Here is a 13140-nt window from a genome sequence, read left to right as displayed (position 1 = left end):
TTAACTCTCAAGGGGATTTTCTGATTGGTCGAAACTTTGCACATCGTATTATTTCATCCAGTCATGTGTCAGGTCGGAATATGGACTATATCGGTCCGTCCTTCGAGTACCTCCCACACAAAATTTGGGAAAAGTGCAGTTTGAGGACCCGTATCCGATCTATTTGATTATTATTTTCTTTTTTTTGAAGAAGGTTTTTTTCGGTCCCTATTCTGGTCCCTTTCCCGGGTAAGTCATACTTCCTGAGGCAATAGTCCAGAAGTTCCAAAAACTAGAATTACAAATCTGAAAAAATAATTCTCAAATATTTCTAAAACTCAGAATTTAGCTTACTAAAATTGATTTGGTATAGCCCCATATTACTAAATAAATATAAATATATAAATATATTTTTAGAGGCTGAAGGTATATCACAGTTAGCGCAGCTGACTTATACTATCTTCTGTGCTGTATAATTGAATATGAATAATTTTGGGATATATAAATTTGTTTGAATTCAAAATGTTTGAATTTCTATTCATTGTTAGTTATTTTTACCGGTATAAAATATTTTTTAGATATCAAAATATATGCCTATATATATATGCATATGTGAGGTACAAGTGCACAATTTTGAACGATAGATCTTCAATAAACTCGCAATTTTCCCAATTATCAAATATACCAAATTGCATGGTATATATATTTATTTTAGGTGTATTCCAAAAAGGAACCTGATATTCAAAACAATTTGAAGAGGGGCTAATCAATGTGAATTTTCCAATTTTCGAATATTATTTAGAAATGTATAATTTATATATTTTTCCACAAACATCCCAGTAAAGACAAGGGATGCTTCTCTTATATCAATGGATTCATATTAAGTTATTGATATGTGACCTAGTTTTTATCGCCGAGTCCGAACGGCGTGTCCTAAGTTGCCACTTGTACAGACGTTTTTCATGGCTGAAATACACAGGAAATATCGCCAACATTACTAAGGGGTATTTTGCCACCGTAGACAATTCGATGGGAATCGAACCCGGACATTCAGCGTGCAAGGCGTTTGCACATAGCTAATTCCTACAGGTTGTGGTGTAGGGTATCACATGGTCGGCCCCATCCGACTATAGCCTTTGCTTACTTAAAGTACAGGACTTAAAAACAAATTAAATGTTTCAGTGGTTTGATTGTTGACAAAATATTCAGTACTTTAGTAACCTAAATTATCGTTTGTGGCTTAAAACTTCGTTAACAAGTGAAGAGTGGCCCACGGAATGTACTAACTCTTACTTTTCACTCAACAAAAAAACCTGAATTATGGTCTGTTGGTCTTTTAAAGCATCCACACTTCGGAAGCTTGTGGATGTATTTAAAATACAGGATTTTCTTGACTTTACTTTCACAAAAAATAGTCTTTAAAACTTCATTGTATCATATGAGTCCATGGCTTTCAACAAAAGTCCTCTATTTTAATTCTGGTAAACCTTCACAGCATAATTTAAAGTCATTGGTTTAAGCTACTTGCCAATGTGCCGTATACATTACGTCAATAGTTATACGCATCACAGTTCCACATTAACGTATCATTTTTATACCCTCAGCCTTTAGGCTAAAGAGGGTATTTACACTTTGATACGACCAAAAATGTGCCTCATCGAAATAATGGTTTTAGACCCCAAGTATGTTTGTACGATATCCGTTTCAGACAATTTTGAGTAGATCTAGCAATGTCCGTCCGTCTGTCTGTCTGTCTGTCTGTCTGGCTGGTGCGCACGATAACTCTCGAACGGATGAATCGATTCGGTTCAAATTTTGGGTATCGAAATATTTTGTCCAGATTCGATTTAAGTTCGAAGATGGGCCATATAGGTCCACTCCTTCAGGTACCTCCCCCACAAATGTTCAAAAATTGTCGCAAAACTTGTGCGCGCGATAACTCTTGTAGGGATTAACCGAATTGGTCCATACTTTGCACATCGTGTAATTTCTACCAAACTTAGATGAGATTCCAAAACGGACTCAATTGGTCCACTCCTTCGGGTACCTCCCACACAAAATTTTGGAAAAATTCAGTTTAGGGCCTGGTCTCGAATCGCTTTAATTTTTGTTTACGCAAGTTGTATTCGCTGTCCTCTATACGACGCTGTAAATTTCATTAGGGGCGAGTCCATACTTCCTGAGAAAATAGCCTGAAAGTTACAAAAAAACCCTATGACACCGTGTGTAGTGGTTGGAGCGCAAGCTAACTTTCGAACGGATCTGCCGATTCGGTTCAAAATTTGGCTTTCATAATATTTTGTCCAAACTTAGTTCAAGTTCAAAGATGGATTATATCGGTCCACTCCCTCCTGTACCTCCCCCACAAAAGTTCGAAAATGTTCGGAAAATTTGTGCGTACGATAACTCTTGAAGGGAGTAACCGATTTGGTCCATCCTTTGCACATTATGAAATTTCTACCAGACTTAGATGAGGTTCCAATATGGACTCAATCGGTAAACTCCTTCGATATCTCCCACACAAAATTTCGGAAAAGCTCGGTTTAGGACCTGCTCTCGAATCGCCTTGGTTTTTGTTGTAACATCTTGTATTCACTGTTCCCTATACGAAGGTACAAGTTTCATCAGGGGCAAGTCCATACTTCCCGAGAAAATGGCAGGAAAGTTGCAAAAAGTCCCTATGACACCTTGTGTAGTGGTAGGAGCGCAAGATAACTCTCGAACGGATCTGTCCATTCGGTCCAAAATTTGGCCTTCGTAATATTTTACCAAAATATAGTTTAAACTCGAAGATGGGCTATATCGGTCCACTCCTTCAGGTACCTTTTCAATAACATTATAAATATTTAAAGTAAATCTATGAAATTGGAAAACACATGTTAGAATCATGCAAAATTAATATTCATATTCATTCCACTCCTTCAGGTACCTTACCTCCCCCACAGAACGTCAGAAATGTTCGGAAAAATTTTGCGCACGATAACTCTTGAAGGGAGTGACCGATGTAATCCATACTTTGCACATCCTAATATATCTACCAGATATAGATCAGGTTCGAATATTGACTAAATTTGTCTACTCCTTCTGGTACCTCTCACACAAAATTTCGGATAAGTTCACTTTAAGACCTGCTGTCGAATCACTTGGATTTTTGTTGAAGCTATTTGCATACGCTACCACCATTACGACGGTAAAAGTTTTTTCAGGGGTAAGTCCATATTTCTTGCGAAAACAGCCCGAAAGGTGTAAAAAACCCCTATGTCACCATATGTGGCGGTCGAAGAACACGAAAGCTCTCGAACTGTTCAACCGATTTGGTCCAACATGTGGTCTTCGTCATATTATATCCAAACAAAATCACATGGGCAATACCGGTCCACAACTTTCGATACTTCTCCCCAATATTTAAAATATATCACTTTGGATCTCCTAATATTTTATCAAAATTTAGTTAAACGTCTAAAATGGCCAATATAGGTCCTCCCTATAAGTACCTGCCCTACAAAAGTTCAACATTTGTGTTGAACATTATTGTCGGCAAGTTCAAATGTCCAAAAAGGGGCAAATTCTGAAGAAACCTGAAATACATTCGATCTGTCCGGAGGTAAAAGTTTCGCTTCACTTTGGCTGAGGGTATATATCTGTCGGCAAAGCCAACTGACACTTTTTTACTTGTTTTAAATCACAGTCAATCTTTTCATCATTAAAAAATTAGTTCATAATGTAAAGTAATTAATAAAAATCATTTGCATATTGTAATAATTAGAATATAATATTAATGTAAAAATCAATAAAAAATGTTGCATATTGTAATAATAACATAATTAAATTTTCTTTTCAACTTACCTAAATTAACATATATTATATCGTCTGGTGTTACACTAAAACGGGGCGGTGCATGTACATCTAAATGGAACCATGTACCGTTCTTATGCTGTTTCGGATCACGATTTAAAAATACAACTTTACACTCGTACCAGCCTTGATCCGATTCTTTGATGTTGGTTAAATTGAGCGAAGCCGAACCGAACGGTGAGTCCGGTGCCACACGTGATACACGTCCCTTGTAGCCGTCTTCAATGTGTTCGGGATAGCTTTCGTACCATATGTATATGGGTAAATCGGAACCCTATACACACGCACAAAATGTTGTGTACACACACATACATAGAAGACGAAATGGTAAAATGAAACAAAAAACAATTGTATACAATTAAATTAATTAATATTGTCAAGTTAGGGTTGTTGTTGATGTTTAGCTAACAAATTTGTATGATTTTTTTTTTTGTAAAAATAATTATGACATAATATGAATGTTTGCTGAATTTGTAACAAATTGTTTTGAATTAAAAATGATGTGTGACGAATGGCAACAACAAATATAACAAAATAAAAATTAATTATTAACATAATATAAATGATGTTTTCGAGTTAGTTTTGATGGTGATTTTTTTCTCGTTATTCAAAAATTTATTATTTGACAAAACACAAAATATGTATTTTTGTTTGAAATTAAATGTTTTGATTTTGATTTGATTTTATGATGGGAATAGTATTGTTGTTCTTGTTGTCATTGTTGTTATTTTCTCTGTGGAAATTTGTTTAAAAAGTTAGAGGCTTATATTGTTATAATATTCATAAATAATTAGTACACAAAATAGAAATTAAACTCAATAATTATTATGCAAATATTTTTAAACTAAAGAGAAAAGTGGCGGTGATTGTGTTTGTGAGAATTATAACATATAGATTGGGGAAATAGTAAAAACACTGTGCTACAAACATCAAAATAATTTAAAGAACTCACAAAAGAAAGTTTTAATTATCAAGTCTTTCTTAAAATGGAGATTTGGTGAAAAACTGGCACCCGTAGATGACTTAAGTTTAAGTCTTATGTATGTGCATCAGCGAACTCTGCCAAAACTCTCAAAACATTTTAGGAGTTACGTTCGCCATGCGTTCCGGGGTATAACTAAGAAAATTACTTCCATAGCAACCAAATATGGACGAAGAAGATTTTATACGCATATCTGTCCAAGGGTAAAAGTCGCGAATTCCCGTCTAAGTTCGGTCATCTTATCACACTACTTGGATATGTCTAAGAGTAGCAAAACTCCGGTATAATTTCGGACATCCGAAATTATCAGTCGTATTTTTATAAACTTTATATTATAGACCACAACACTTTCAAATTATTTTGGTAACATTTGTAGCACTGTGAAATTATCATTAAACAAATAAAGTGAGTCAAATAAATATGTATAATACAATAAACGCAAAATCAGTCAGTCGGACAAATAGAAATTTTAGCTAATATTAATGTGAATAAATAAAAAGAAACATATTTATTTTTCATGTTGCTCTAAAAATATTTTTTTTTCAATGACATTATAAATATTTGAAGTAAATCTATGAAATTGGAAAACAGATGTTAAAATCATGCAAAATTAATATTCATATTCATTCTAATTTGAAATACATAAAAACATGCTTCACTAAATTGAATGGAAATAAAACATCACAGTGAGATATAAAATATTTTTAGATGTTCACTTCCATTTCCTAAAAATCAATTTTTGAAATAATTTTAAATACATCAAATAATGTCATATACTAATGCGAGAAATTTCGAACCAACGAATGGTGTGAATTCTTTGGGCAAAATTCAAATTGTGATATTTTTATTGTAAACTATGAACTGAGAAACTTCATAACTTGGAAAAAAATTGAAATTTTCAAGCGAATCTGTTAACTGATCTGGAAAAAACGTTTAGTAGTCGTTTTAAGTTTATGCTTTCTAGTTGATGACACAAGATGACAAACGACATATCGACGCCTCCAAACAATAGTATGCTAAGTCGACTTAGCATGTTTTCAAGTTCTTTACATTTTTATATTTAACGTCCTTTAACTTAAATTCTGTCAAATTTTGGTAATAATCGGACAATCCGAACAGAAGTTATAAACAAATATTTACTTAGCATAGTACTGAAGGTCAAAGAAATTTCCAAACTTTTAGAGCTTGTCCTGCAAAACTCACTGTTCAGAATTAGCAAACTATTATTTGGAGGTGTCGAACGTCCTTTAACTTAAATTCTGTCAAATTTTGGTAATGATCGGTCAATCCGAACAGAAGTTATAAACAAATATTGACTTAGCATAGTACTGAAGTTCAAAAAAATTTCCACACTTTGAGAGCTTCTCCTGCAAAACTCACTTTTTAGACTTAGCATACTATTATTTGGAGGTGTCGATATGTGGATTAAATCAATAGTCAACAAAATAGACCAAGGTACCCCAGATCTTACATCGAATTGTGGAGAAGACTGGTTACTTTCACCAGATTTACAACTAGTGGAAATCCAAGTTGAGAATGAATTTTGTCGTAGCCATGGCAGTTAACCATAGCTATAAAATAAGGAAAACAAATATTCATGTCCTACGGTTTGCCCGGTCTTTTAAGATAGTTGAGACTCAGAAACCACCCCATTTTTTGCGTTTTATATACTCTACATATATAGCCCAAATTAAGGTGTGGTAGAGATCTTAAGGAATTCTGAAGAGTCAGAGAATAACATTAATATCCTCTTACGATATTCCTATAACTCATTAACAAATACTTAATTCAATCAAATTTCGTTCGCCGTGTTCTGTAACGGTTTCAATACAAGTAAGACATGTCGTTAAGCAAGTTTTTTTTTCATTTTTATGCGTAATGTTTTAATTGTTGTTTCTCTTTTACCAAAGAGTTCTTTTCTTTCATAACTCCTTAAGAAAACATAAAGGCAATTAAAATGTCATTATGTTTTTTTCACGATGTGGCGTTTTTGTTGAACTACAAACACGTAATTCTGTACTAAGGAAAACTAAGTACTATTATGCAAAAACAGGTAAAAAGGTGTACGGAAGAAAGCCATTGGTAATATGCACATACTTTGATGAATTCTTTATAGTTTTGAGGGGGATTGTTATCAGGAAAATTATGTATAAGAAAAATTGTCATCATTAATAAAGAAGAATTATTTGTAATCATTAATTAGGAAGATTTATTTTCAATATTGTTATTCGTAACTGAATGATTGTAAAAATTTATTGTAAAGAAATAATTTTTATAAATATGATTGCTTTAATTAAGTCTGAAGTATAACTAGTAGTTTTTAAGCAATTTTGAACATTTGGTTTCCTGTTATATATTCAGATAAATGGTGAGATATACAAATCTACCTCAAGCTTCGTGTTTATCCTTCAGTTAATTAATCCTTCAAATACCTACCCCACAAAAGTTCAAACATTTTTGATTGAGTGCAGTTTAAGGGCTGTTTGAGAATATTTGGATGTTTTACCGAGTAAGTTCCGTGTGATACTAATTACAAAGAATAGATTTTTTCGTGGGAGAATCTATTCTCCCTGAGATAATAACTTAAAATATGTAGAAAACGTGGACCATGTTAAGAAGACTCATGAATTTTTTTTGGCGTTGGCAAAGTATATTGCTTGGAAAGGAAACTGATGAAGATCTATAGTCCAAAAAATGTGCAGTTGTACCTCACATATGCTTTGAAAATAGTTCATTGTGGGCATATATTGTGATATCAAAAATATATTTTATACCGGTAGAAATAACTAACAATGAACAGAAATTCAAAAAAATTGCATGCAAACCAAAGAAGATAGTATAAGTCAGATGCGCTAACGGTGATATACCCTCAGCCTCTGCCATATAAAAATATATTTATTTTGTAACACGAGTTTGCTTCAAAATACGTGGAATCTGTAGGTATCGTAATATGGGGCTATACCAAATCAATTTTAGTAAGATAATATTTTGGAAAAGATTGGGAATTATTTTTTCGGATTTGTAATTTTAGTTGGAGCCGGCAGGGGTTTTTAGAACTTCTGGACTATTATCTCAGGAAGTATGACTTACCCCGGAAAAGGGGCCAGAATAGGGACCGTGAAAAGAACCTTCTTCAAAGAAAAGATAATAATTAAATAGATCCGACACGGTTCTCAAACTGCACTTTTCCTAAATTTTGTGTGTATTCCAACCTGACGCATGACTGGATGAAATAATACGATGTGTAAAGTTTCGACCAATCAGAAAATCCCCTTGAGAGTTATCTTGCGGATTTGCGGCGCAAGTATAAACTGCTGAAAAAATTCAAAACGCTTAGAGAGGACTCTAAAATTTCACATTTCCGAATTTTGTGTCGGATTTACCCTAAGGTGTGGACTGATATAGTCTTATCCGATCTATATCTGGAAGGAATAATAATATATGGAAAGTTAGGAGGAAATCGATTGCTCACTTCGCCAGTTATCGTTCACACAATTTTGAACTTTTTTGGGGGAGGTGTGGACCGACATAGCCTACGTTCGAACTTAAACAAAGCTTGGGCAAAATATTACGATGTATAAAATTTGGTTTAATCGGTACATCCGTTCGAGAGTTATCGTGCGCACCAGCCAGTTAGAAATTAAGAGACAGTTGAACGGACAGGGCTAAATAGACTCCAAATTGTCTGAAACCAATATTTCAATGATATACATCTTTGGTCGTATTTTGTTTGCATTCCCTTTACCCTAAATCCTGAGGTATAAAATTGGTGGCGAGGAAACCCCATGTTACAATATTTGTATAAAAAATCCAATTTGACAACTGAACTGACAATTTCTCTGTTATGATAGAGACAATTTGTAGCATGGGAGGAAATTGTTTTTCTCTACACAAAACCCATTATATATGAGGCAGTAGGCGCGTTATTTAGCAGACACCTTATTGCAATTTGCATCAGGGGAAAGGTCAGTAGTTATTATTTCATATATAGGCTACATTGCCGGTATATGCCCTCTACGAATTAAAATATGGACCAAAAATAAAATTTGTATATTTTTCATACAAAAGTAATCGCTAAATAATATCAGATCATCATGCAAAATTATAGGCATTTTCTTCTACCTATACTCTTACCTCGTGCAAATTTTCGTGACTATTGAGCTATAATTGCGACTTCTAGAGTGTAAATTACTACCTACAAGCAAAAAAGTGGATATATTAGGCTGTAGCTCTGTTATCTGATAACGTACATCAACGTAATCGACATCAGTGCAAAGGTCAAGAGATCGTCTTCCAAATATAACTCATGAGGGAAGAATGTGTCTTTCAGAAACAAAGATATATGTTGTATATTAAGTTTTTTTCACAAGTTTCTCACAAAAGTTCTGGTCCATTTAACCATCTAAATATTATCTGATCGGCATCTCAAATTACTAGCTACTTTTTGTCATATACTCTTACTATATTTAAAAGTTCGCGTTGATCGGACTATTATTGCGACCTACAGAGCCGCTACAAAATTGGATAAAAATTATGTTTTTGGTCCATTTCACCCGCTAAATATTTCACGATCATCTCCAACAAAAATTGGGGTCTATTCTGGTCTGAACCCAACCTCCATGCAAAATTTCGTGACCATCGGTACATAATTGCGGCCTGGAGTTTGATTACAATTTATAATGGACAGACGGACGGACGAACACACATCTCAAAATCGCTTTGTCTCGTCGAGATATGAAGATTGGTATACCACATTGAGGGTCTCCGGCGAATATTTCGCGGTTTGAGATGAATTTTTACCAAAACAAACTTATAATACCCTTTCCACATAGTGGTTTAGCGTATAAAAATATGTCCCATATCATTGAGCCAATATGAATCGGCGTGTAATTATTGATATGAGAGAAGTGTCCTTTCTCCCAACGGAGATGTTGTGGAAACGTATATATGTATTTAATATTTCTCACAATTTTTTTTCGATTTTCGGAAGTTAAATCTTGGCCAATTTCCAGATAACGCCACAACAAATTCTCACAAATTTAAGACAAGAACGAAATCGGCTCAATTTAAAAAAATTACTTGGGGTACACACACCACAAAAATTCAAAATATTCGTTTAAGTGTAGTTTGAAGGCGGTTCAAAGAAATTTTGAAAATATTAACAAAGGTAGTCATTGTGGTCTGGGGTAAGGCACGGCATATGGACCAGAAAAATAAAACAAAACATTTCTTTGTTAAACATTGGCGAAATTTATTATACCCTATGAATTTATGCAAAATGTGCCTTAACGAAATAATGGTTTTAGAACCCAAGTACGTTTAGACGAAATCCGCTTCAGTCAATTTGGAGTAGATTTTGTCATGCCTGTCCGTCTGGTTGGTTGGAGGGCACGATAACTCTCGAACGGAATATTTTTTTTATCGCCCAGAGGCCATAATATGTGGTTTTGTAAGGATTATTTTCTTTAATCGCACAGAGGCTATAAGGCGTTGATTTTTAAGGAATATTTTGTCAATCACCCCTTAGGCGTGGATTTTTAAGTAATATTTTTCAAACACCAGAGGCCCTTAGGCGTGGATTTTTAAGGAATTTTATTCCAATCACCCAGAGGCCCTTAGGCATGGATTTTAAGGAGCTTTATTTCAATCCCACACAGGCCCTTAGGCGTAGATTTTTAAAGAATATTTTTTCAATCACTCAGAGATCCTTAGGCCGGGACGTTTAAGGAATATTTTATTAATCACCCACAGGTCCTTAGGAGTGGACGTTTAAGGATTATTTTATCAATCAGCCAGAGGTCCTTAAGCGTGGATTTCTATGAAATATTTTTTTAATCGACCAGAGGCCATAAGGCGTGGATCTGTAAGGAATATTTTTTTCAATCGCCCAGAGGCCATAAGGCGTGGATCTGTAAGGAATTTTTTTTTTCAATCGCCCACAGGCCATATGTCGTTGATTTTAAGGAATATTTTTTTCAATCGCCCATAGGCCATAAGGCTTTTTTTTCAATCACGTGAGTTTTTTTAAGAATTTTATTTCAATCACCCAGAGGTCCTTAGGCGTGGACTTTTAAGGAATATTTTATAAATCACCCAGAGCTCCTTAGGCGTGGACGTTAAAGGAATATTTTATAAATCACCCAGAGGTCCTTAGGCGTGGACTTTAAAGGAATATTTTATAAATCACCCAGAGCTCCTTAGGCGTGGACGTTAAAGGAATATTTTTTCAATCGTCCATTGACCATAAGGCTTGGATTTTTAAGTAATATTTTCTTCAATGGCCCGGAGGTCCTTAGGCGCGGATTTTTAAAGATTTTTTTTTCAATCAACCAGAGGCCTGTGAAAATTTGAAGTGAAAAATACTTGCCTCATAACATTTTTCATTTCACATTTATTTCCTTTATAAAACTTTTCATTTCAAATTTTCATAGAACAAGAATTCAGCCACTGGGCTCAAATCTCTGTGATTTTTATTGTAACAACTTGTTTTCACTGCTCACCATGTGAGGGTACAGTTTCATCAGGGGCAAGTCCATACTCCCTGAGAAAATAGCCTGAAAGTTGCAAAAACCCCTATGACACCGTGTGTAGTGGTTGGAGCGCAAGGCAACTCTCGAACGGATATGCCGATTCGGTCAAAATTTATCCTTCCTAATAGTTTGTCCAAGAATAGTTTACGTTCGAAGATAAGCCATATCGGTCCACTACTTCAGGTACCTCCCCCACAAAAGTAGAAAATTTTCGGAAAATTGTGCCCACGACAACTTTTGAAGGGAGTGACCGATTTGGTCTATACTTTACACATCCTGATGCATCTACAAGATATAGATCAGGTTCGAATATGGACTATATTTGTCCACAGCATTCGGTTCCTGAATTATGGCGGTAACAATTTTTTGAGGGCCAAGTCAAAACTTCTTGAGAAAACAGCCCGAAAGTTGTAAAAAATCCCTATGGCACTATATGTAGTGGCTGGGGAGCATAATAACTCTCGAACTGATCAACCGATTTGGTCCAAAATTTGGCCTTCGTCATATTTTGTCTAAACTTCGGTTTCCGTTCGAAGATGGGTAATACCGGTCCACAACTTCCATTACTTCCCAAAATATTTAAAAATATCACTTAATTACTATGCACGATGTCTCTTGAACGGGAAAACCAATTTGGTCCAAACTTTGGATTTCTTAATATTTTGTCCAAATTTAGTTTAACTTCTAAAATGATCCATATCGCTCCTCTTCTTAGGGAACCTCCCCCACAAAAGTTCAACATTTGTGTCTAAGTGCAGTTTTGGGTCTGTTCGAAGATCCTTTGAAAATGTATACCGATGCAGTTCGATGTGTTGACAGCCATATTATGTTTTCCGTGGACAAGTCCATGCTTTCTGGCATACTGGTCCAATCTTCAAATGCCCAGAAAGAGACACAAAATTCTGAAAAGATCCTAAATAAATTCGATCTGTCCAAATGGCAACAAGCGATTTGAAACAAACTTGTTCGTCACGAACTTTTTTTATACCCATTTTACCATAAAACAAGTGAGCAAAGGCTATAGTCGGGACCGGGCCGACCATGTGATACCCTACACCACTACCCCTGTGCATAAGCTTTTCACTGGTAAATATTTCCTTTAGGGAATATAATCCGACTACCACCAAACATAGTATGCCTGTTTCTCTCTGGGACCCCTATAAGCAACCAAAATTTCGTGACCATCCGATCAAAATTACGACCTGTAGCTTGATTGCAAAAAATGGAAGAATTGGATGCATTACCGACTATTGCGGTAACTCCCTTGTTTGCCCACCTTCGCCAACCTGCTTTACACCAGTGTAAAGGTAATATTTTCTTCTTCCATTGACAGGCTTTGCCGTTGGAATACCCCTACTAGAAGCCGATATATTCACAACTTGTAGCGTGATTACAAAAATGGAAAAATTGGATATATTACTGAATTTTGCAATATCTCGAATTGCTCTTTTACACCAACATACTTTGCATCAATACAAACGAGATCTTTTCTTCTTCCACTGACGGGTATTCCTTTTGGAATACTCCAACCAGAAGCGGAGATATTCGCATAAGAAAAAAAACGTTGACATTTCTCCACATAAGCTTTTTGCTTATTCCGACTCCTGATTATTACCCGACCATCACCAAACTAACTAGGCTTCTTCCTCTGTGGACCCGCATCAACTCCCAAAAAATTCTTGACGATCCGATCAAAATTGCGACCTGTAGCGTGATTACAAAAAATTATTAAAAATAATTACATGTTATTGCAGTTACGAAAACCTACTTTACATCATTGTAAAGGTGATATTT

The 13140-nt window shown here is 35.0% G+C and overlaps 1 protein-coding gene across 6 annotated transcripts in view; it reads right to left on the bottom strand.

Annotated features, from left to right (window-relative positions):
- The window catches only part of tutl (immunoglobulin superfamily member turtle), a 474553-nt gene that overhangs the window by 221212 nt on the left and 240201 nt on the right, over positions 1–13140 (bottom strand). For all 6 annotated transcript variants that reach the window (XR_012410506.1, XM_073969923.1, XM_073969927.1 and 3 more), the window contains exon 5: positions 3826–4108. Coding sequence is in view for 5 of the 6 variants with exons in the window: in XM_073969923.1 (XP_073826024.1) it covers positions 3826–4108 (283 nt within the window). In the remaining variant the exon portion in view is untranslated. The remainder of the gene's footprint in view (positions 1–3825; positions 4109–13140) is intronic.

This window comes from Musca autumnalis, unplaced genomic scaffold, assembly GCF_047663935.1.
Source record: "Musca autumnalis isolate F117 unplaced genomic scaffold, ASM4766393v1 scaffold_2, whole genome shotgun sequence".
Classification (NCBI taxonomy): Eukaryota; Metazoa; Arthropoda; class Insecta; order Diptera; family Muscidae; genus Musca; species Musca autumnalis.
Note: the sequence above shows the minus strand (reverse complement) of the source record. Positions and strands in the feature narration are given on the sequence as shown.